Source organism: Triticum aestivum, chromosome 1B, assembly GCF_018294505.1.
Source record: "Triticum aestivum cultivar Chinese Spring chromosome 1B, IWGSC CS RefSeq v2.1, whole genome shotgun sequence".
NCBI lineage: Eukaryota > Viridiplantae > Streptophyta > Magnoliopsida > Poales > Poaceae > Triticum > Triticum aestivum.
This window is the reverse complement of record NC_057795.1, coordinates 237,403,907-237,426,218: the sequence shown is the minus strand read 5'-3', so window position 1 is coordinate 237,426,218 and position 22,312 is coordinate 237,403,907. Positions and strand designations below refer to the sequence as shown.

Sequence of the window (22,312 nt, the reverse complement as noted above, 5' to 3'; positions counted from 1 at the left end):
AATACAAGTCAGGGGCCTCGAGGGCTCGAATACAAGTGCTCGATCATAGACGAGTCAGCGAAAGCAACAATATCTGAGTACAGACATAAGTTAAACAAGTTTGCCTTAAGAAGGCTAGCACAAACCGGAATACAAATCGAAAGAGGCGCAGGCCTCCTGCCTGGGATCCTCCTAACTACTCCTGGTCGTCATCAGCGGGCTGCACGTAGTAGTAGGCACCTCCAGCGTAGTAGGAGTCGTCGTCGAAGGTGGCGTCTGGCTCCTGGACTCCAGCATCTGGTTGCGACAACTAGAAAGAAAGGAAAGGGGGAAAAAGGGGGGGAGAAAGCAACCGTGAGTACTCATCCAAAGTACTCGCAAGCAAGGAACTACACTACATATGCATGGGTGTGTGTGTAAGGAGGCCATATCAGTGGACTGAACTGCAGAATGCCAGAATAAGAGGGGGATAGCTAATCCTGTCGAAGGCTACGCTTCTGGCAGCCTCCGTCTTGCAGCATGTAGGAGAGAGTAGATTGAAGTCCTCCAAGTAGCATCTCCAAGTAGCATCTCCAAGAGCATCGCATAGCATAATCCTACCCGGCGATCCTCTCCTCGTCGCCCTGTGGAAAAGCGATCACCGGGTTGTCTGTGGAACTTGGAAGGGTGTGTTTTATTAAGTATCTGATTCTAGTTGTCATAAGGTCAAGGTACAACTCCAAGTCGTCCTGTTACCGAAGATCACGGCTATTCGAATAGATTAACTTCCCTGCAGGGGTGCACCAACTTACCCAACACGCTCGATCCCATTTGGCCGGACACACTTTCCTGGGTCATGCCCGGCCTCAGAAGATCAACACGTCGCAGCCCCACCTAGGCAAAACAGAGAGGCCAGCACGCCGGTCTAAACCTAAGCGCACAGGGGTCTGGGCCCATCACCCATAGCACACCTGCACGTTGCGAGGGCGGCCGGAAGCAGACCTAGCCTAGCAGGCGTTCCAGTCCAATCCGGCGCGCGCCGCTCCGTCGCTGACGTCTGAAGTGCTTCGGCTGATACCACGACGCCGGGATACCCATAACTACTCCCACGTAGATGGTTAGTGCGTATAGGCTCGTAGCCAACTCAGATCAAATACCAACATCTCGTTAAGCGTGTTAAATATCCGCGAACGCCGAACAGGGCCAGGCCCACCTCTCTCCTAGGCGGTCTCAACCTTCCCTGTCGCTCTGCCACAAAGATCCACACAGAGGGCCGTCGGGACAAAGGTCCTTTCAGCCCCCAATCCGTGAATCACTCGCGGGTACTCTTCGAGCTGACCCGACTTTAGTCACCATCTGTATAGTATGTATGTATGTATAGTATATACCCGTGATCACCTCCCGAGTGATCACGGCCCAATAGTATAGCAAGGCAGACCGACAAGAATGTAGGGCCAATAATGATAAACTAGCATCCTATACTAAGTATTTAGGATTGCAGGTAAGGTATCAACAGATGTAGCAACAATGTCAGGCTATGCATCAGAATAGGATTAACGGAAAGCAGTAACATGCTACACTACTCTAATGCAAGCAGTATAGAGAAGAGTAGGTGATATCTGGTGATCAAGGTGGGCGGGGGCTTGCCTGGTTGCTCTGGCAAGAGAGAGGGGTCGTCAACACCGTAGTCGTATTGGGTAGCAGCGGCGTCGGTCTCGGTGTCTAGCGGAAGAAGAGGGGGAAAAACAATAAATATAGAGCAAGCATAGCATCACAAAGCGTAACATGGCAATGTGCTGTGCTGAGTGTGACCTAATGCATGGGTACACGATATAGGTGAAGGGGGGATTCAACCGGGAATGTTTTCCCGGTTCCGGACATGTGTTAGACAAATGACCGGAGGGGGAATGTCCCATGTTCAGCATGCTAGGGGCATGTGACAGATGAACGGACCGCGTATTCAGATTCGTTGGATTTTTCTGAGCAACTTTCATGTAGAAAACATTTTCATCTGAGTTATGGATTATTTTAAATGATTTTTTGAAGTTTAAAACATTTTCCTAAAATTCCTGGAATTAATAATAATTCAAAAATAAAAGATTAAAAGCTATGGGTACACAGGAAAAGTATCCAGAATGTTGCTTATCTGGCTGACAGGTGGGGGCATTGACCGAGTTGACCCGGTCAAAAGTTGACTGGTCAAAAGGGGAATAGTATTTGGGTCCCACTTGTCATTGTCTCTAGCTTTATTAGATTAACCAAATTTTGTTTAAATTACAGTGGGGCCCTTCTGTCATGGAGTCATTAACTTAACAGAGATTAGTTAACTGAAATTAATTGTTTTTTTAACTAGCATTTAGCGGTTAGTTAAACCGGTCGGGCCCACGCGTCAGTGGGTCAACCCACTGGCTAAACGTGTGTGCGCGCGTGCCCGCCGGCGAGCACAGAAAACGGCGGCGGGGTTCGGGACTCGCCGTCCGGTGTGGCCAAACCGCACGCGGTTGGCCGCGTCGAACATGGGGTCGAGCCGCGTCCAGGGGCGATGAAGGGAGGCGCGGGGGTGGCCGAGCACGTCGAGGACGACAACGCCCAGCGGCAGTTGTAGGCGGCGCTCGGTACCGCAGTCCTGTGGGACGCAGAGGCGAGCGTGCGCGGGGCTGTGCGAGTGGTGTGGCCGGGTCGCGTAGCACAAGCAGCGACCACGGGGAAGTACGGGAGCAGAGAGGGGGAAGGAGAGGGGAGGTGCAGCCGGCGCGGCGGCTCACCGCGAAGCTGTAGGGAGGGGCAGTGGGCTCGAGGCGGCTTGGGGTGGTCCGGCGAGGGAGAGGACGAGGCGGACGGCGGCGACGGGGGCGAGGCAGTCCGGCGACGGCACGGTTGCGGATGAGGCGGCGTCAGCGCGGTCGGCGACATCGGAGCCGCATCCCCCCTGATCCAGACGGGATCGAGCAGAGGAGGGGGGGGGGGTCCGACGATGGGGCAGCAGGTGATGGAGGCAGCGGGGCGGGGTGGCTCCAGCGAGGCCCAGGCGCTTCGGGCGGCGAGCGCGTTGGGGTCGATGGGGTCGGGGCGCCGTTGGAGAAGCAGGCCGGTGGGGGAGCGCTCCGGCATCCAACGGCGAGGCGGCGTCAGGCGGCGGCGAGCGCTGGGCGTCGGGGTCGACGGGATCGGGGCCGATCCCGATCCAGATCGGTGGGGGGAGAAGGGGATCGAGGGGGGAGTGGAGTTCGTGTGGGAGCAGTGGGGGTGGACCGGGCTAGGGTTCGGTCGCTCGGGGAGATAAGGGGGAATGGGGTGGGCCTCTTGGTGGCCTCGATGCCCAGTTGGGCCGAATGGCCCAGGGGGAGGGGGGCTTTGCTTTTTTTTTCTTTGGTTTCTATTTTCCCTTTTTCTGTTTTATTTATTTAGCTACTGTTATGTACTTAGTGTAGGTACTAAACGATTTTAGTTAAAGTTGAAACTCCTCACATAATTACCTACTGATATTTTGGGCATTGTTCGAAAGGTTTGGTGGGTTATTTGGAATTGTTTGAAAATAAGTTCACATTTTAAAAGGCATAAAAGGTGTTGTATGACCATTTTAATTATTTCCAGGGGAGATTTAAAAATCCATTTAATGTTAGATCCTCCGGGTTAATTACCTAGTGAATATTCGCAAACGACCGAACATTTTTGTTTTACCGGTTGAAGAAATAATAATTTAACTTTATTTTAACTTTGAATTTGTTGGGTTTGGATCAAAGTGAGGTTTAGCAAATTAACTGCGATGACATGTCAACATTAGGAGGGGATTACTGTAGCTTAAATACCCGGGCGTCACATCATCCCCCGTGGCCGCCTCAACTCCGAAGGATGGCGCGAGTGGTGGGGCATCCCCGGCCGCACGCTCGACACCGTCCTCGACCACATCGAGACCGGCAATGTGCCGCGGCTGGAGCACCTGACGCGGCCCTCCTTCTCTCGCTGCCGCGGCAGTTCCTGGATCCCGCGGGCAATGGAGCCGGGGTCGTCCTCGTCGTCGGGCTCCGGCTCACCGGCCCTCCGCCCCGTCAAGCCCGAACCCGACGCGCTAGGGCGAGCGTTTTGGCACAAAATAGCCACGGGCCTGCCGAGTCAGCGAGACGGCTGCTTCGTCGACCTCATATACTCGGTTCCCGCGGGAATCAATGCGAAGGTTGCTGCGCCGGTCAGCCTCCATTGATGCCTCACGGGCGGCACAGTGAAGGCGCCACCAACGCGCGTCCCGCCTGTATGCACCACGCGTCCGCCCGCATGCCACCCCCGCCACCCCGCTTCGGCTATAAAAGGCACCCCTCCCCGCCGGTGAGCACCACAACCTTCCCCTATCCCTCCCGTGAAACAACCTTCTCCCCGCCGGCGAGCTCCCTCACCACCCCTGCCCGCCCACGAGTGAAGCCATGGCGGAGAGATACCCTCGCGACGGCGCTGCGGCGAATGGCTTCGGCCGCCGACACCTTCAGGAGCCGGAGGCGCACCTTCTGTACGAGGCTGAGTACCCGGCGCCCCCCGACATGCGCGTGCCAGCCTCATGGCGACTGAGCGCCGGTGGCGTCCCGGTGCCGCCGGTGCCCGAAGGGGCGGCACGGCCGGCGGAGATCGCCCACATCCGCTCCTCGCTGGTGGGGGAGTAGCGGAACGAGCCGAGGTACGCGCCCGACAGCGAAACGCTGTGGACGTTGTACTTCGAGCGCTGCCGCGAGGAGCAGATCGCCTCCGTCAACGGCGTCATCCCCCGTGGCCGCCTCAACTCCGAAGGGTGGCGTGAATGGTGGGGCGTCCCCGGCCGCACGCTCGACGCCGTCCTCGACCACATCGAGACCGGCAATGTGCCGCGGCTGGAGCACCTGACGCGGCCCTCCTTCTCTCGCCGCCGCGGTAGTTCCTGGATCCCGCGGCCAATGGAGCCGGGGTCGTCCTCGTCGTCGGGCTCCGGCTCGCCGGCCCTCCGCCTCGTCATGCCCGAGCCGGAGGGGACACCTCTCGGGCGTCGCGTTCGCAGCGGCGCCCTCATCATCAACGAGCCCTTGCCGGCGATAGCACCGACGAGGCACTCCCTCCGCCTGGTCCGGCCGAAGCCCGAGCCGAACGTGCTCCCCGTGAAGCCGGAGCACTCCACCATGGTGGCCCCCGAAGACGAGTCCGCCCTAAAATGGGCGAAGGAGGACTACGTCCGCGAGCAGGTGCGCCGCCAGCGTCGGGCGTGCCTGGAAACCCAGGCCCGTAGCCACGCCGAGGCCCGTCGCCGCGCCGAGGAGGGCGGCGTTATCGTCATCGATAGCGGCGATGAGGACGAGGCCGGGCCGTCAAGCGCTGTCGGCGACCCCGGCGAGGGTTGCAGCAGGGACCCCGGCGAGGCCTGCAGCAGGGTGCACGACGATGACGACGACGTCGATGGCGACTATACCCGCTTCTACAGGCTTCTCGGCATGTAAACGGTGCGGAGGCGATGGCAGCGGCAGTGGCTAGGCTTTTTAGTTTGTTTTTAGGTTATTTAGGCGTATTTCATACATGTTTCCAAGTTTTTTACAAATTTGGATGAAATATGGCCGAGTTCGTGTAAAAGTCGCCGAGTTTGCAAAAAGACTGAGACGTACTTCGCTGAACCCGCGGCGACCGTGGGCGCGTGGCTGAGAGCGAACCGAGCCCCAGAAGGCCGATCTAGCGCCGGCATGCCCCAGACCGCTCTTTTTTGGCATCCTGGGGCCGAACGGTTGGAGATGCTCTTACGACCAGCCTCACTCCGTGCGTGTGCAACCGCCAGTCAACTCAGAACGTGGGGATTGCCGATCGTGCTGGGTTTGAACCTCGCCGAGTATAAGATCCCCCGAACCCTCAAAGATGCTCACTTCCTCTCCTCTCGCCTCCCGTCGCCTCTGTCGAATCCGGCGGCTGGAGTAGCTGCCGCCGCCTCTCAGACCGCAGGACCGTTGCCGACGTCGTCGGCACCGGACACGCCCTCTTCCGCCGAGGAAGTGTTAGTCTGCTCCACTCCACTCCCGTTTTTTCTCCACGTTGTTGCTGCATGCTATTTGGTTTTGATTGATCGATCTTGTAGGTGGAGGTGGTGGTCCTGGAGGGGGCCATCGTAGCATCGCGCAGGAGCTTGCGAGGTGCACTGCAGAGTCCAGCGTCGGCAACCTCTGCTCGGATCCGTTTCCTTGAGGTGGGTCAGTAGGTAATAGTAATCTGTGTATTCACTACTCCTAAATTTCAGTATCTGAGTGCATTCCTTGAGCTAGGTCGGTAGGCAATAGAAATTTGTGTACATAATTTGTACATTTTTTAGATACTACGTCTGGTTATTTACGAATTCTTGCCCTGTTTGTGTGTGTTAATTTGAGTGAAGTTTATGGATTTTCATGAGCTTTGTGTGAGTCATTTATACCAGCAAGCATGTAATTGCTTCATGTTATCACTCTTGTCTTAATGTGTCCTTGATGCTCCAGGGAGTTTGTAGACTGATTTCCTACCTGAGATGACTTTGATCAACCTTTTCTGTTAGATTAATTGTGTTGGCGCTACTGCTGTGGTTCTACGACCATTTTGTGCTCAGTTTTTACCTCACATCTGTCTCCTGCATATGCTTTCTGAGTAATACATGAATGTGTTTGCTTGTGGTACACACCTTTTATACTGTGCATATATTTAATAGGCATTTGACCTCATATTTTTACTGCCACTCTTGGTGCACCAGTAGAAGAAATAGATTATGTGTACACTCTGGTATATCCTATGAGGTAGCATTTGTTATATATTTTCGGATAGCTTCCAGGTTTGATTCTCCATTCTTGAACAAAAGGCAATTAGGCATTCCTCAGAGGTCCATTTCCAAAAGGCATGTATTTCTGTGATCTATATGTACACCTTTGTTCAGCTAGATATCTTCGTATTGTGAAATTAACTATCCAGTTTTGGACAATGACCAAACAAACACAGTTCACGTGAATGGAAACACACTCATGCATTTTTTGAAGTAATACTTTAGATCTCCAATAGGGAAATATTTTCATGCTTTGCGCTGCAAAGTGCATACTTCTATCGTTTTGTTCCTGGAACTTCATTTCTGAACTTAATTACTAAAGAATCGATCTGTTGAGTCATGGGACTATGCTATAATGTATTCCTTCTTAGATATATTTGCCATGGAATAGTTCTACACTATGCACTATTACTCATATTTGTTGGACACTTGGGATGATGGTCGTAATAGTTGATTCTTCTGCTAAAGTTTCAAGCATGTGTCGTGTGGTTCCAAAGGACCAATTACCAATGTGCATTGGTGACACCGCGAGAATGTCAGCTTTCATATTACCTTTTTCAATCTAGACTTCTGATATTGATTTGGTGGACACTCAGCGTCAACGTTACTGTGCACACACTTGGTGAAGCATGGATTGCAATAATAATACAATTTGCTTAACTTGGCAGGTTGACAAACTGAAGGTCTTATCATCCTCCCTAACTAATTCATCCTCCAAGGCAGAGAAGCGTATTGTGGATCACAGGTGGAGCTTCCATACATTATTTCTATCTTGATTCTTTTGATGCCATTTTCATGTACTTTGCAAACATATCTTTCTTGTTCTATTTCGTAATAGGTACTACCGTTTTATGTGTAGTCCTATGGTTCCTTTTTTCATAATATAATCTTGTGGTTACTTTTTTCTTGTCATTTTTCGTGCTAATCTTGCTCCTACATATGCTTTCTGCCTAATACATGAATGTCTTCTGGTACACACCTTTTACAATGTAGAGAATTAATGTTGGTATCTTTATTATGTAGATGGCACCCGTTAAACTCCCAAGTGGACGTATGCGGACACCACAGAAACCCTGGCGACGTTCGGCAAACCTGCCATCTTCCTAACTATGACTTGCAACCCAAACTGGCCCGAGATACAGGACGCGCTACTTCCAGGCCAAAATTTGCAGGACCAACCAGACCTCGTGGCCCGAGTGTTTAGGTCCAAACTGGAGACGATGAAAGACATGATGACCAAGAAGCATATCCTAGGCGTCCTGAAGGGGGTAGAGTTTACCGAAAAAGGCTTTCACCCCGCTTTATAAATAAAGCAACCACCGAGCACAACGTTCACAAGGTATCAGACAAAACCCACAAACACACACAACGCCACCGCAGGCACCAGTCCAACACACCCTCACAAACACAAGGTTCAGCTGTGGGCACAGCACAACAAGCCCAACACACGCGCACAAGACAACACATAACGGTGGTGGCGGCGGGGAAGGGAAGATTTAATCCGGCTCTAGCGGTGGTGGGGGAAGCGGAGGAGTCAACCGAAGAGCCATCACACGAAGCTGGGTGACGAAGGTGGTAGAGTTTCAGAAGAGGGGCCTCCCTGATGAGGATACAGACCCGGGGTAGGGTCATAGACCTGACCTATACGCCCTACCCAAGCTCACTACCCTAGAAGCAAAGAAGTCCAAGAGACAACAAAGAACCCCCGGTCGAAGGTGTCGAGTGCCATCCACTCGACCAATCATATCACTTGGGTACCCCTCCTACCTGAAGGCACTCGACCATACAAGGAATCACTCGACCTACTGAAGACCATGAGTCGCTCAGCACTGCAACGGTCAGGTGTTCACTCCGTAGTCTTTAAGATCATTAATAGCACTTATGGCTGGCGTTATCAGTAACACCCTGTCTTTATGTACATTGAACCTCTTGTAATGGAGGATGGCTGGGGTCCTGGCGCACTCTATATAAGCCACCCCCTTTCTCTGGCACAAGGGTTCGCACCCCCTGTAACACCACACACATATAATCCAGCCGATTGCCTCCGGGCACCGAGATGTAGGGCTTTTACTTCCACCGAGAAGGGCCTGAACTCGTAAACCTTGTGTGTACACCTTCACCATAGCTGAGATCTTGCCTCTCCATACCTACCCCCTTTTTACTGCCAGTCTTAGGACCACGATAGTTGGCGCCCACCGTGGGGCGGGTGTCTTAGCGACTTGTTGATGAAGTTGCAATTTTTCTGATCCCCATCATCATGGTTTCCGGCGGTGGATTGGCTGAGGGCCGCGAGATCCGTCTCGGTGCGCTCGTTTTTATCACCAACGACTCCGCCTGGCTTCAGGAAGCTCCCCTTGACGTCGAGGCGCTCCCCGTCCGAGGGGCGACGCACTTTTGCGCGTGCGTACATGGCGTCCTTCTCCGGCAGCCGTCGACCCAGTATCGGTCGGCTCCCATGGTGTCTTCTCTCCCCGCTGTTCGCCGCCGCAAGCGATCCGGTCGGTCGCGGCTTCAGTGGTGGATGAAACACGCGGTGGCTCGACATTCGGTCATCCATCAAGTCGCGGCAATCGAGCCCAATGAAACTCTCCACGGCCTATTCGACTGGCTCCGTTGAGACTGCATCCGAGTGCGATAGCAGCGACCCTGCGGCTGAAGTCTTGATGGTCGACGGACCACGTAGTCCGCCTGGTTTCCGCCGTGAAGATGGTGGGGATGGTGGCGGCGATCCGTCGCGCGCCCACGAGGAGTACCATCTCGAACCCCTCTCTTCGCAGCAGAGGAAACAACTTCGTCGCCGCAACATGGATGCACTCCACACGCCCATCGTTGGAGGAACCCCCAAGGCTCGGGCCTTGGAAGAGGTGCGCCTGGCAAATTTAGCTGAGCACACTCAATTGGAGAACCTCCAGCGCGCACTCGACGAGTGTGCTCGGGAGCGGATCCCTGAGTCCAGTCGACGATAGTTTTTTCCGCCTCCACCTAAGGTATACCGCACTCCGATCCAAAATCTCACAGCTGCGGCCCGAATAGCAGAGTCAATTTAGCCTTCCCAGTCAGAGGCTGGCAGAGGTCTGATGCAGATCCGGGCCTTACTCCGGGCAGTAGGAGAACATAACACAACAGTGTCTCAGTCGCGGAATAGGATCCATAGCCGATCCGTGGTGGCGGACACAGTTTAGTCGGCCCACAACCCAAGATCGCCCCTGCGGCGTGAAGGTCGTGGGCAGTATGATCACCGACTCAACCGCGACAACCATCGTCGAGCGCCCACACCTCCTCCGAGGAGCGGATCATATGTGCCTCGGCAATACGATGACAGACGCCATCACAGCGGCGAGTGCAGAGTACCGGCCGACCCTAGAGAGACAGGCTTTGATGCGAGATCTATTCTTGTTCAAGGTCTAGTCAACCGTAACAGGGCACACAGGGCGGACCTTGACAGAAATCATCCGACTGGTAGCAGAGTTCATGTTTCGGGTCCAGAATGTTTCAGCAGAGCCATCAGGGTTGCAGTGTTTCCTCCCAAATGTTAAGCTTCATGCACTAGCCAACGCAACCAAAAGTCCGAACTGATGGAAAGGGCTAGTGCAATCCACATATACTGTAACACCCCCTCTCACGTGTGACGGGGAAGACAAGTTAACACGTGCAACCAGAAGAGAGCGACGACGCATGAAACTCACGTATGACTCAAGAGGCCTCTACGTGGACACAAAGGGGGGCTATCAAACTCAAGACCTTAGCTCCGATACCATGATAAGCTTCATGCACTAGCCAACACAACCAAAAGTCCGAACTGATGGAAAGGGCTAGTACAATCCACATATACTGTAACACCAACTTCAGTTGGCGACTGGAGTCAGCAAGTTCACTAGAGAGTCCAATCCTGAAACTTGGCTTGACGATTACCGAGTGGCTGTGCAGATTGGTGGCGGTAATGATGAAGTGGCCATGAAACATCTTCCTCTGATGTTGGAAGGGTCAGCCAAAGCATGGTTGACTCAGTTAGCCCCTGACAGTATATTCAGTTGGGAAGAGCTTGCCCGAGTGTTCGTCAGGATTTTTGAGGGCACTTGCAAGTGACCAGCTGGGTTAACAGAATTGTAACATTGCATACAGAAACCGAGTGAGACTCTAAGAGATTACATTCAGAGGTGGACCACTTTGCATCACACAGTGGAAAATGTATCTGAGCACCAAGCAGTGTGTGCCTTCAAGCAAGGCGTTAAATATCGAGAGCTGGTCCTGAAATTCGGTCGTACTGGAGATATGACCCTCACTCGGATGATGGAAATAGCCACTCGATACGCTAACGGAGAAGAAGAGGATCAACTCCACAGCGGAAAGAGTAAACCAGGCGGCCAGGACGCCGGGGGAGGCAATTTCAATCGGAAACAGAAATGTAAGGCTGAACCTGCAGCGCCTGGTGAAATTGCGGCCGTAGTTCAAGCAAAGTTTAAAGGAAAACCTAAGGGGCCCTGGACCCCTAAGAAGGTAAAAGATCAAGCGGGAAATGATGTGTTGGATTTACCATGTCACACTCATACGAAGAAGGATGAAGAGGGTAATCTGATTTATCCTAAACACACCACTCGGCAATGTCGACTCCTGATCCAGCAGTTCCGAGAGAAACAACCCAGTGAGAAGGAGAAAGAGTCGGACAAAGACGAGGATGAAGAGGAAGATGATGGTTATCCCAAAGTCAATTCCATCCTGATGAGTTTTGCTGATGTTGAGAGCAAGAGTCGATTGAAAGTTATCAACAGAGAAGTGAATATGGTTGCTCCGGCAACGACTACCACATACCTGAAATGGTCACAAACAACCATCACATTCGACCAGTCTGATCACTCGACGCGTATAGCCACTCCTGGGAGGCAAGCGTTGGTGGTCGATCCAGTGGTCGAAGGCACTCGACTGACCAAAGTGCTAATGGATGGTGGTAGCGGTTTGAATATCCTTTATGCTGAAACCTTGAAGGGGATGGGCATTCCGATGTCCAAGCTTAGTGAAAGCAATATGAGTTTTCATGGCGTTATCCCTGAAAAGAAAGCCGAATCACTCGGCCAGATCGCCCTTGACGTGGTTTTCGGTGATTCCAAGAATTACCGCAAGGAAAAGTTGACATTCGAAGTAGTAGATTTCCAGAGTGCTTATCATGCTATTCTGGGTAGGCCTGCTTATGCACGTTTTATGGCTCGGCCATGTTATGTGTATCTCAAGCTGAAGATGCCCGGCCCCAGAGGAGTGATCACAGTCACTGGTAATCGGCAGAAGGCAAAAGAATGCTTCCAGAAGGGTTCTAAAATTGCCGATGCACAAATGGCAGCAGTTGAATTCCAAGAATATCAGAAGAATGCATATCCGAGTGATTTGCTCCGAGCTAAGAAGACCGCCGCCGATTCTACATTTCAGTCGTCTGGAGAAATGAAGCCGATTCATATCCACCCGACTGATCCCAATGCTGCACCGACTCATATCCCAACGACACTCGATAGCAAATAGGAAGAAGCGCTCATCCAGTTCCTCCGTGAGAACTGGGACATCTTTGCATGGAAACCTTCCGACATGCCGGGTGTACCCAGAGAACTGGCTGAGCACCGTTTGCGTGTCGATCCAAAGGCAAAACCTGTCAAAGAGCATCTTTGGCAGTCCGCCGTGAAGAAGAGAAAAGCAATTGGCGAGGAAGTGGCTCGGCTCCTAGCAGCAGAGTTCATCCGAGAGATCTACCACTCCGAGTGGCTTGCCAATGTGGTCATGGTCCCTGAGAATGACGATTCACTTCGTGTGTGCATCAATTTCAAGCATATCAGTCGGGCCTGCCCAAAAGATCATTTTCCTCTCCCCCGCATCGATCAGATTGTCGACTCGACTGCGGGGTGCGAGCGCTTGTCTTTTCTAGATGCATATTCCGGGTATCATCAGATCCGACTGTATGGTCCCGATGAAATAAAAACAGCTTTCATCACCCCATTCGGGTGCTTTTGTTATGTCACCATGTCATTTGGTCTCAAAAATGCTGGCGCCACATTCATGAGGATGATTCAAAAGTGCCTGCTCACTCAAATCAGTCGGAATGTGGAAGCATACATGGATGACAATGTGGTCAAGTCGCGTAAGGGTTCCGACCTACTGACCGACCTCGCAAAAAACTTTGCCAACATGAGAAGGTATGATATCAAGCTTAATCCGTCGAAGTGCACATTTGGAGTCCCGGGTGGAAAACTACTCGGTTTCCTCGTTTCCGAACAAGGGATCGACGCGAACCCGGTGAAAGTCGATGCCATCCTCCGAATGAAACGCCATGTGCGTGTGCATGACGTTCAGAAGCTTACTGGTTGTTTGGCCGCCTTGAGTCGATTCATTTCTCGTCTCGGTGAAAAGGCCTTACCTCTTTACCGATTGATGAAGAAATCTGATAAGTTCAAGTGGACTGATGAAGCTGACGCAGCGTTTGCAGAGCTCAAAGCCCTGCTTTCCACCCAGCCGGTGCTTGCTGCACCAATCAGCAAAGAGCCTTTACTGCTTTACATTGCAGCCACTGGACAAGTTGTCAGTACAGTACTCACAGTCGAGCGGGAAGAAGATGGAAAAGCCTATAAAGTTCAGCGCCCAGTGTATTATCTTTCTGAAGTTTTGACTCCATCAGAGATATCCGCATTGTCAGAAGCTTGTTTATGGAATTTACATGACCATGAAGAAGGTTGCACATTATTTCTCTGATCACTCCATTACAGTCGTCAGCGATGCACCATCGTCTAAAATTCTGAATAACAGAGATGCAATTGGTCGAGTGGCAAAATGGGCGATTGAACTCCTTCCATTGGATATCAAGTTTGAGGCAAAGAAAGCTATCAAGTCCCAAGCAATTGCAGATTTCCTTGCCGAGTGGATTGAGCAGCAACTGCCGACTCAAGTTCACTCGGAGCATTGGACCATGTTCTTCGATGGATCCAAGATGCTGAATGGTTCCGGTGCTGGGGTAGTTATTGGGATCCCCCCGTGGAGACAAGCTCAGCTACGTTCTCCAGAATCATTTTGATTCCTCCAACAATGAAGCTGAATATGAAGCACTTTTATATGGGTTGCTTATGGCCATTTCACTCGGCGTCTGTCGCCTCATGGTCTATGGCGACTCGGATTTGGTGGTTAATCAAGTAATGAAAGAGTGGGATGTCAGGAGCCCAGCTATGACTCGTTATTGCAACGCGGTAAGAAAGTTGGAAAAGAAGTTTGAGGGGTTGGAGCTTCATCATATACCCCGACTGAAAAATCAAGCTGCAGATGAATTGGCAAAGATAGGATCCAAGAGAGAGACCATTCCCAGCAATGTGTTTTTGGAACATATTCACTCGCCTTCAGTTCAGGAAGATCCTTTCACTGAAGAGCCCCCACAGCCTAAGAGTGCCACAGATCCGACTGAAGTCGAAGTCCCAGCCGTGGTCGACTTGATCATGGAGGTTTTGGTCATCACTCCCGACTGGACAGTGCCTTACATTGCATACATTCTTAAAAAAGAACTCCCGGAGGATGAAGAAGAGGCTCGACAGATCGTCCGACGATCCAAAGCCTTTACTGTGATAAGAGGATAGTTGTTCAGAGAAAGTGTAATTGGAGTCAGCCAGAAATTACCAGTACTAGCAGCAGACAGTTGCCAAAGGGGAATAACTAAAAACTCTTGCCCGATCTCTATCCACTATTACCAGTAGACACTAGACAGTAACAATCGCTTGCCCTCTTTTGCATTCATCGCCTCATCTTTCATCACTAAGCAAACAACTTTTTAAACCAGGCATCAAAAGTTCAAAACACATCAGAACATTAATGCAAATGATACCAAGATCAAAGTCTACATGCTACATTTAACTAGAGGGCAATAGCAGCTCCGCGAGATGCGGATCTCCACCCGCCAGCGCCTGACCTTAGCGTCGGGGTGGTCCGCTCCGGTGCCGGCCGGATCTGGATCACGATTTTCTTGCCTCCGTGCAAATGACGGAGGTGAGGACTCCTCGACGGCCGAGACCTCCGAGGCATCGCGCCGGCGTAAGACTGACGAGGAGCTGGCCGCCGAGTTGTGGGCCGACATTGGGTATCCTACATCAGCCTCACGAGTATGGGAGAGACCGTCTTCTAGGCGAGGATCTGCTCAGAAGGATTGTGCACAAGAGGTAAACGGTTCTTCGACCTCGCCGGCAATTCATTCGCGGGGGTCGTCGCCGGCTGCATGCCAGCTCGTGAGGGCTCCGGCTATATCTAGGCCTCTGGTACGGCCCTGGATCGGACCTCTCCCTGCCCCCAGAGTCTCTCCCTCTCGTACTCTGGGAGATGCCATGCCCTCGGCCGGCTTGGCGAGGACGGCGGTGATCACGCCGACGGCGCCTCCGATGTTTCGTGCGACGGGCATTTCGCCGGACGAGTCGGGGTGGTCGATGGGCCTGGGCCCTCACCCAATCTCAGGTGCGTCACATCTGAACCGTTCTTTACGCATGGTTAATCTCAACCGTTGGTTGTTTCATATGTGGAACAGGGACACTCCTCGCAGAAACCCTAATCTTCCTCGATCCTTCATGGCTGCCGTCTGCTCGGGGATGGGTCGCGACGCGTCCGCGCCGCCGGGCTCTGGGCAGGTCCGACCTGCAGCCGCCGCGCCGATGCCCTCGGACGCCTCCTCGTCTGGTGGCACCCCTGGCTTCGCACCTGGGGTGTTCCCCCCGGTGATCCCTTCTTCCTCCGCTCAAAGTGTCATGCCGAACCTTCCCCAACAGACTCCAGCACCGGGGCAGCAGCAACAACAGATGTATCAAATGCCGCAGCAGTTCTTTCAGCAGCAACCGATGTATCATGCGCCGCCGGGGTACATGCAGCAAATGGCGCCGGTGTACTCATATCAACTAGCCGGCCCTTTCTTGCAACAGAGCCATGGTCACCCCACTGCTGTCCAGCCAATGGCCTTTAACGCTGGTCTGGCAAACTCGGCGGCCGGAGTTCAGACAGGGAATATCCGTCCTAGGAAACCGAAGGGAGGAAAAGGAAATCGGCCTAAGAACTATGCGGGAAACACCCCGATCATCGCTGCTCCACTCACCTTGCCCTATCATGGCGTACAAGGTGCTCCGGCTTTTGTCTCGGGGCCTCTTGTGACTGCTGCTCCTCTTATGGCACCGGCTCAACAACAACATGATGTGGCTCAGGTGGCACCTGCTCCCGGGGTGAACACGGTAATGACCAAGTTATGGTGTACCAAGTGTCAGTCGGCCGGACATGTGGCTTTAGATTGTGAAACACAGCAATATTGTTTCATCTGTAACAAGGCGAACCATCCGATGACTACTCGGCGGTGTCCAGCTCTCAAGATGCCGAAGCCGGCGGCGATGCTATGGGACTGAGAGCATGGCCTTCTTTCAGATGCCTGACAATGTTTGCAGGGCAGACCTCGCACCACAATCCTCCCCAACGGCTCTTGTTTCGATCTCGGGAGGCTCTATCTCTTCGAGCATTGTGGAGGCGGAGGTTGCTAAGATCGCTCAATATCAGCAACAGTGGACGTGGGAGGCTATCCCTCATGGCCAGAATGCTTTTATCATGTCTTTTCCCAGTGACGAGGTGCTCCTGAGAGTTACTGGTTTCACGGTCTTCATCAATTCGCATAAAGTCACTTTGGAGTTCAAGGCTTGTCATTCCGAGGAGATTCCGAATCGTTTTGAGCTTATTCCAGTTTGGGTGCATGTACACGGAGTTCCTCACGCTCTCCGACATTTCTTGGGTCTCTGGGCAGTTGGCTCTGTTATTGGCGCCACTCTTGACGTCGACCTCCTTTGCTTGCGCCGCCGTGGTATTGTGAGGATTCAGGTTGGCGTGCTTAATCTTGATGCTTTTAAGATGAGCCCTGTCAACTCCCTCTCGTCGGATGTGGTTGTTCAGAAGAAGGGCTATGAATTCCGGTACACTCTGGAAGATGATGATTTCCGTGTGGACGCTGATTTTGTGCCTCGCGTTTGGGAGCATGGCGATGATACGGAAGGGGACAAGGAGCAGGATCGAGAGGACACTTCAAGGGCTGATGACAAGAGCAAGAGGCCGAAAGCGTCTTCGTCGTCAGCTAACACGGCGGCATCATCTTCCTTGGGAGGAGTGGTTCCGATGCAAATCACCTCTTCCACGACCGTTCCTGCCAGTACACATCCATGCTTGGCATCGCAGCCTTTGTCGGGGGACCCGCCAGCGGCAACGGAGCTCGTGCCGCCCCAGAACCCTCCCTCGCTTGCCAGCTCTGCACCGCCTCCACCACCTCAACCGGATGCTTCGCCCATGTCAGCTATTCGGACATGGGTTGATGGGCCTGCGGCGCCCTTGGCGATGGGATCACCGTTGGAGGCTGCTTTGGAGCATCTAACGACACCGACATCGGCTTCTTCTGGTCGTCGGGGTGTGATTTTCTCCCCGGCGGTGCGTGCAGATCATGACATGGCCTTGGCGACGCTTCGGGTGCTGTCTCCTACGCCGCCGTCGCAGTACGAGGAGGCTGCTCCTACGAACGCTGTCATGGAGGATGAGCTGCAGCTTTCATGGTCTCCCGCAGCGTCGACGGGGCCGACGCTGTCTCCTGCGTCGCCGCTGCGGGATGAGGAGGCTGCTCCTTGTATCGCTGTTATGGAGGATGAGCTGCAGCGTTCTAGGTCTCCCGCTGCTACGCCGGAGCCATCTACACCACCTTTATGGCCCTCGGGGATGCGGGTTGCTTTGGAGTTTACTACTTCACCGCCTAGACGTAGCGGCCGCCATGTTGTTGGGGCTGATGGGGCCTCTGCCACTGATGAGGATTCCATGCAGAGGGCCATGCGTAGAACGGCATCGCGGAACCTCGACTTTGATGGTACGTCTCCTTGCAAATCATTTCTATCTTTTGATAAAGCCAAAATGTCTTCAAATATTGCTAGCCTTGGTATTTCATTAGGTAGAAATGATGCAGTAGTTGATTTCTCAGTTAAAACTCTTAAGGAAATGGAGTTCGACCGGCTTACGGTTGCTCCTAGAACGCTTCTGACGGTGGATCCACTAGTATCAGATGAGGAGGATGAGGAGTCCGATGCCAACCATGAAGGCAGACACCTCTCTCATCTGGTCAATGATACTATAGAGGTAGACTTTGAAGATACCATGCGTGATACGATGCTTTGTGAGCTCGTTGCATCGGTACGTAAGAACAAGTCTAACTCTAGTAGTAAAAAGGGTCACCCTAAGAAGAAGACCAAAGTATCCAAACGTAATAAAGTTTCTCCATGAAAGGAATGTTTTGGAATAGCAGAGGTCTTGGTGACTTGGCTAAGTACAAACATATTTCCGATTGTGTTAGGGATCATGCCCTCGACTTCGTGGCAATCTCTAAGTGTAGTAAGCGTGACTTTCCAACGCGTGATTTGGACCATTTTTCATGTGGCAAAGATTACGAATGGCATATCCTGCTGCCTTCAGGGAGGTCCGGAGGTATTCTTTTAGGAATACACTCCACTTACTTGGAACTTCTTTCAACTTCAAAGGGGGAGTATCATATTAAATTCCACCTTAGAAACAAATCCGATAATTTCATTTGGAGCTTGGTTGCCGTATATGGTGCTGCTCAAGATGAATTTAAAGCGGCCTTCCTCAAAGAACTTGTCAATACCTGCAGAGAAAATCCTCACCCCATGCTACTTGGGGGGACTTCAATATTTTCCGATACCAGCAGGATAAAAACAATGATAGGTTCGACACTCGATGGCCGTTTCTTTTTAATGCTGTCATTGACAGTCTTGATTTGCGGGAACTCTCTCTCTCGGGGCGCCAATTTACCTGGGCCAATAATAGATCTATCCCGACGTTCGAAAAACTTGATCGGGTGCTAGTCACCACAGACTGGGAATTTAAATATCCATTAGCATCAGTGCGGGCTTTGGAGAGAATTGAGGCCTTATCGGATCATGCTCCATTGCTTACTGATTTTGGTCAAGCAGCACCCACTTCGAACCGCCATCAGTTTAAATTTGAACTGGGGTGGCTCACTAGAGAGGGTTTCCCTGAATTGGTTAAAAAGGTGTGGCAACGCCCAACACGGGGTGATACACCAATTCAACGTTGGAATAATCGCATTCGTGCGTTGCGCCAATTCCTCCGCGGATGGGCTAAACACACCGCTAGGATTTATAAGAAAGAGAAGTTGCGACTATCTGTCTTGATCGACTCCTTAGATAAGATCGCGGAAGTGAGGCTTCTATCTGCGGCTGAGATTGAGCAAAAAGGTCATCTCAATGAGCAGCTAGCCCGTCTCTTACGCGAAGAGGAAATCAAATGGTACCAACGGTGCAAGAGCGACTCGTTGGTACTTGGGGATGATAACACGAAGTACTTTCAAATGTTAGCCAATGGCAGACATAGAAAGAAACGAATATTCACCCTTGATCAGGATGAGGGTCGCATTGAGGGGGACGCTCCGCTCAAGGACTTTATTACAAAATACTATAAAGACTTGTTTGGTCCTTCCTCGGAAACTATGCTGGAGATGGATGAGTCTATTTGTCATGACATCCAGCAAGTTTCCACTGCGGAAAATGAATTCCTAACCTCTGCTTTCACTGAGGAGGAAATACGGACTGCGATTTTTCAAATGAAACACAACAAATCTCTGGGACCGGACGGTTTTCCGGCGGAGTTTTATCAATTTTTTTGGGATATGTTAAAGTCTGACCTGGTTCAATTGTTTAATGAACTGCATGCTCATAGACTAGACATCTCCAGACTCAATTTTGGTGAAATTATCCTTTTACCAAAGATAAAGGATGCCAATCGGATTCAACAATATAGACCGATTTGCTTATTAAACGTGAGCTTTAAAATTTTCACCAAGGTCGCGACTAACCGGCTGAATGGGGTCGCAGACCATGTAGTCAAACCAACACAAACAACTTTCATGCAAGGACGGAACATCTTAGACGGTGTTGCTGTCCTACATGAAACTGTTCATGAGCTCCACCGTAAAAAGTTGAATGGGGTCATCTTTAAGATTGACTTCGAGAAAGCTTATGATAAGGTGAAGTGGCCTTTTTTGCTTCAAACTCTTCGTATGAAAGGGTTTTCCGATACTTGGTGCCGATGGGTTGAGAACTTTGTGTCTGGAGGTAGCGTGGCTATCAAGGTGAACGATGACGTAGGCAATTATTTCCAGACTAGGAAGGGGCTACGCCAAGGCGACCCCGCATCACCTATCCTTTTCAACATCGTGGCTGATATGCTAGTTACTCTCATTGAGAGGGCCAAGCTAGCTGGTCAAATCACCAGGGTCATTCCTCATCTAGTAGAAGGAGGCCTATCAATCTTACAGTATGCGGATGACACCATTTTGTTTTTGAATCACGACCTACAAAAGGCTAGAAACCTCAAATTGTTATTATGTGCTTTTGAGGATCTTTCTGGCCTTAAGATAAACTTTCATAAGAGTGAACTTTTCTGCTTTGGCGAAGCCGCAGAGACTTCACAAGAATATGCTGATATTTTTGGATGCCAACTAGGCCAATTTCTGATTCGATATCTAGGTATTCCTATTCATTATCGGCGTTTGACAATCGCTGAATGGAAACATGTTGAAGAGAGACTGGAGAAACGGTTGGCGAGCTGGAAGGCCAAACTCTTGTCCTATGGGGGCCGACTAGTTCTGATCAACTCGGTTCTTACCAACATGGTCCTTTACATGCTATCTTTTTTTATCTGCCAAAAGGTGTTCTCCAACGCCTTGATTATTTTAGATCAAGGTTTTTTTGGCAGAGTGACAATGAAAAAAGAAATATCGCTTGGCTAGGTGGAATATATTATGTCGTCCTAAAAGCCAAGGGGGACTCGGAATCCAGGATCTTGAGATCAAAAACATTGCATTGCTCAGCAAATGGGTATACAGATTACTCATTGAGGATGGTGTTTGGCAGGAGATCATTCGTAATAAATACGTTGGGTCCAAAGCAATCTCTCAGGTCTACTGGAAACCAGGTGACTCTCATTTTTGGAGTGGGGTTATGAAAGCTAAAGAATTCTTTTTCCAATTTGGCACTTTCTCGGTTAGGGACGGCTCCCAGATTCGATTCTGGGAAGACACCTGGCTCGGGACTACTCCTCTAAATGTGCAATACCCAAGCTTATATCGGATAGTTAGACATAAGTTTGTCACGATTAAGCAGGTATTGGGACAAGAACACCCGGATATTTCTTTTCGCAAAACGATTTCTGGACCTCGTCTGACTGCATGGAACGATTTGCTGACTCGTTTGGGAGCTGTCCAACTGTCGGCTGAATCGGACATCTTTAAATGAAACCTGCATCTGAATGGAAGATTTTCGGTTAAATCCATGTATGATGCATTGGTTCATAACGAGGTTCCATCTGATAATAGAAAATTGTGGAAGCTTAAGATTCCTCTAAAAGTGAAAATTTTCCTATGGTTTCTCAACAAAGGAGTTATCTTAACTAGGGACAATCTAGCTCGACGAAACTGGCAAGGCTGCAAAAAATGTGTTTTCTGCAATCATAATGAATCCATTAAACACCTATTTTTTGATTGCAAGTTTGCTAGATCGGTATGGGCAATAGTCCAAATTGCTTCGAATCTATATCCTCCATGCAGCGTACGGAATATGTTCGTCAAATGGTTGAGGGGAATAGATAAACAATTGTCTAAGCACATTCTTGCGGGGGCGGCTGCCTTATGTTGGGCGTTGTGGCTCACCAGGAATGATATTGTTTTTAATCATAAAAGTGTTTCATCTCCTATGCAGGTAATTCATATATGCTTGCGATGGCTCCGTATGTGGTCTATCCTGCAGAGGCCGGAGGACAGAGACCTTTTTATGATGGCTTCTACCCGGTTGGAGTGCTCGGCCAGGGACATTTTTTACCCCCATGGATGGCGGTGTGACCTTCGGATTGGACCGGCATCACCTTAGGCCTCTTTTATCTTTTTTCGCTACTGCTGGCGTTTTTTGCCTTTTTTTTTGACTTCTAGTACTTTGAAACTTTGGCTGTGTGCATCTAGCTATGCAGAGGCCGGGTGATCTTTGATGCGGTTGTATCAACTCGATATTTCAATTCAATGAAAAGCCCTTTATCGAAAAAGTCATGCCAAGATATCCAGATTACAGTTCACAGTTGACTGCCTGGACAATACAATTCCTGTAAAATCGATAAGGTGCAGGTGCCTTTTAAACATCATAAGACGCGCGGAAGTCTGACACGAATGGACATGACTAGCAAGTTCTCATCATAGACAAAAAAAGACGACTAGCTCTAAAATTTTGCTCATCTTGAGACCCTCCTCTCTTTGATATCAGTCATGCCCGCTCCAGTTAGCTGCGACGCCTGAAAACAGAAGAATGCTGCGAAACAAACAAAGATCAGTTAGCCACGTCAAGAGTTCTTCTAAATTTGCATAGCAATATAGCACACAGTATCAAAACGATGACTGCCCCAAGAAGAAAATCATTGTTCAAGATATCACAAGGTACCTTGCAGTTGATAGCATTGACACGGTAAACAGTATGGTTACAGCTTTGC

At 50.9% G+C, this 22,312-nt stretch overlaps 1 protein-coding gene across 1 annotated transcript; it reads left to right on the top strand.

Moving 5' to 3' along the window:
- The first annotated feature begins 4,376 nt into the window (after positions 1-4,376).
- Positions 4,377-21,879, top strand: LOC123078074 (uncharacterized). Its single transcript, XM_044500468.1, has 5 exons — positions 4,377-4,544; positions 4,611-5,953; positions 6,035-6,142; positions 7,408-7,484; positions 21,538-21,879. Exons 1-2 carry the CDS (start codon positions 4,377-4,379, stop codon positions 5,409-5,411), a joined length of 969 nt encoding a protein of 322 aa, XP_044356403.1. The 3' UTR covers positions 5,412-5,953; positions 6,035-6,142; positions 7,408-7,484; positions 21,538-21,879.
- Positions 21,880-22,312: the final 433 nt, after the last annotated feature.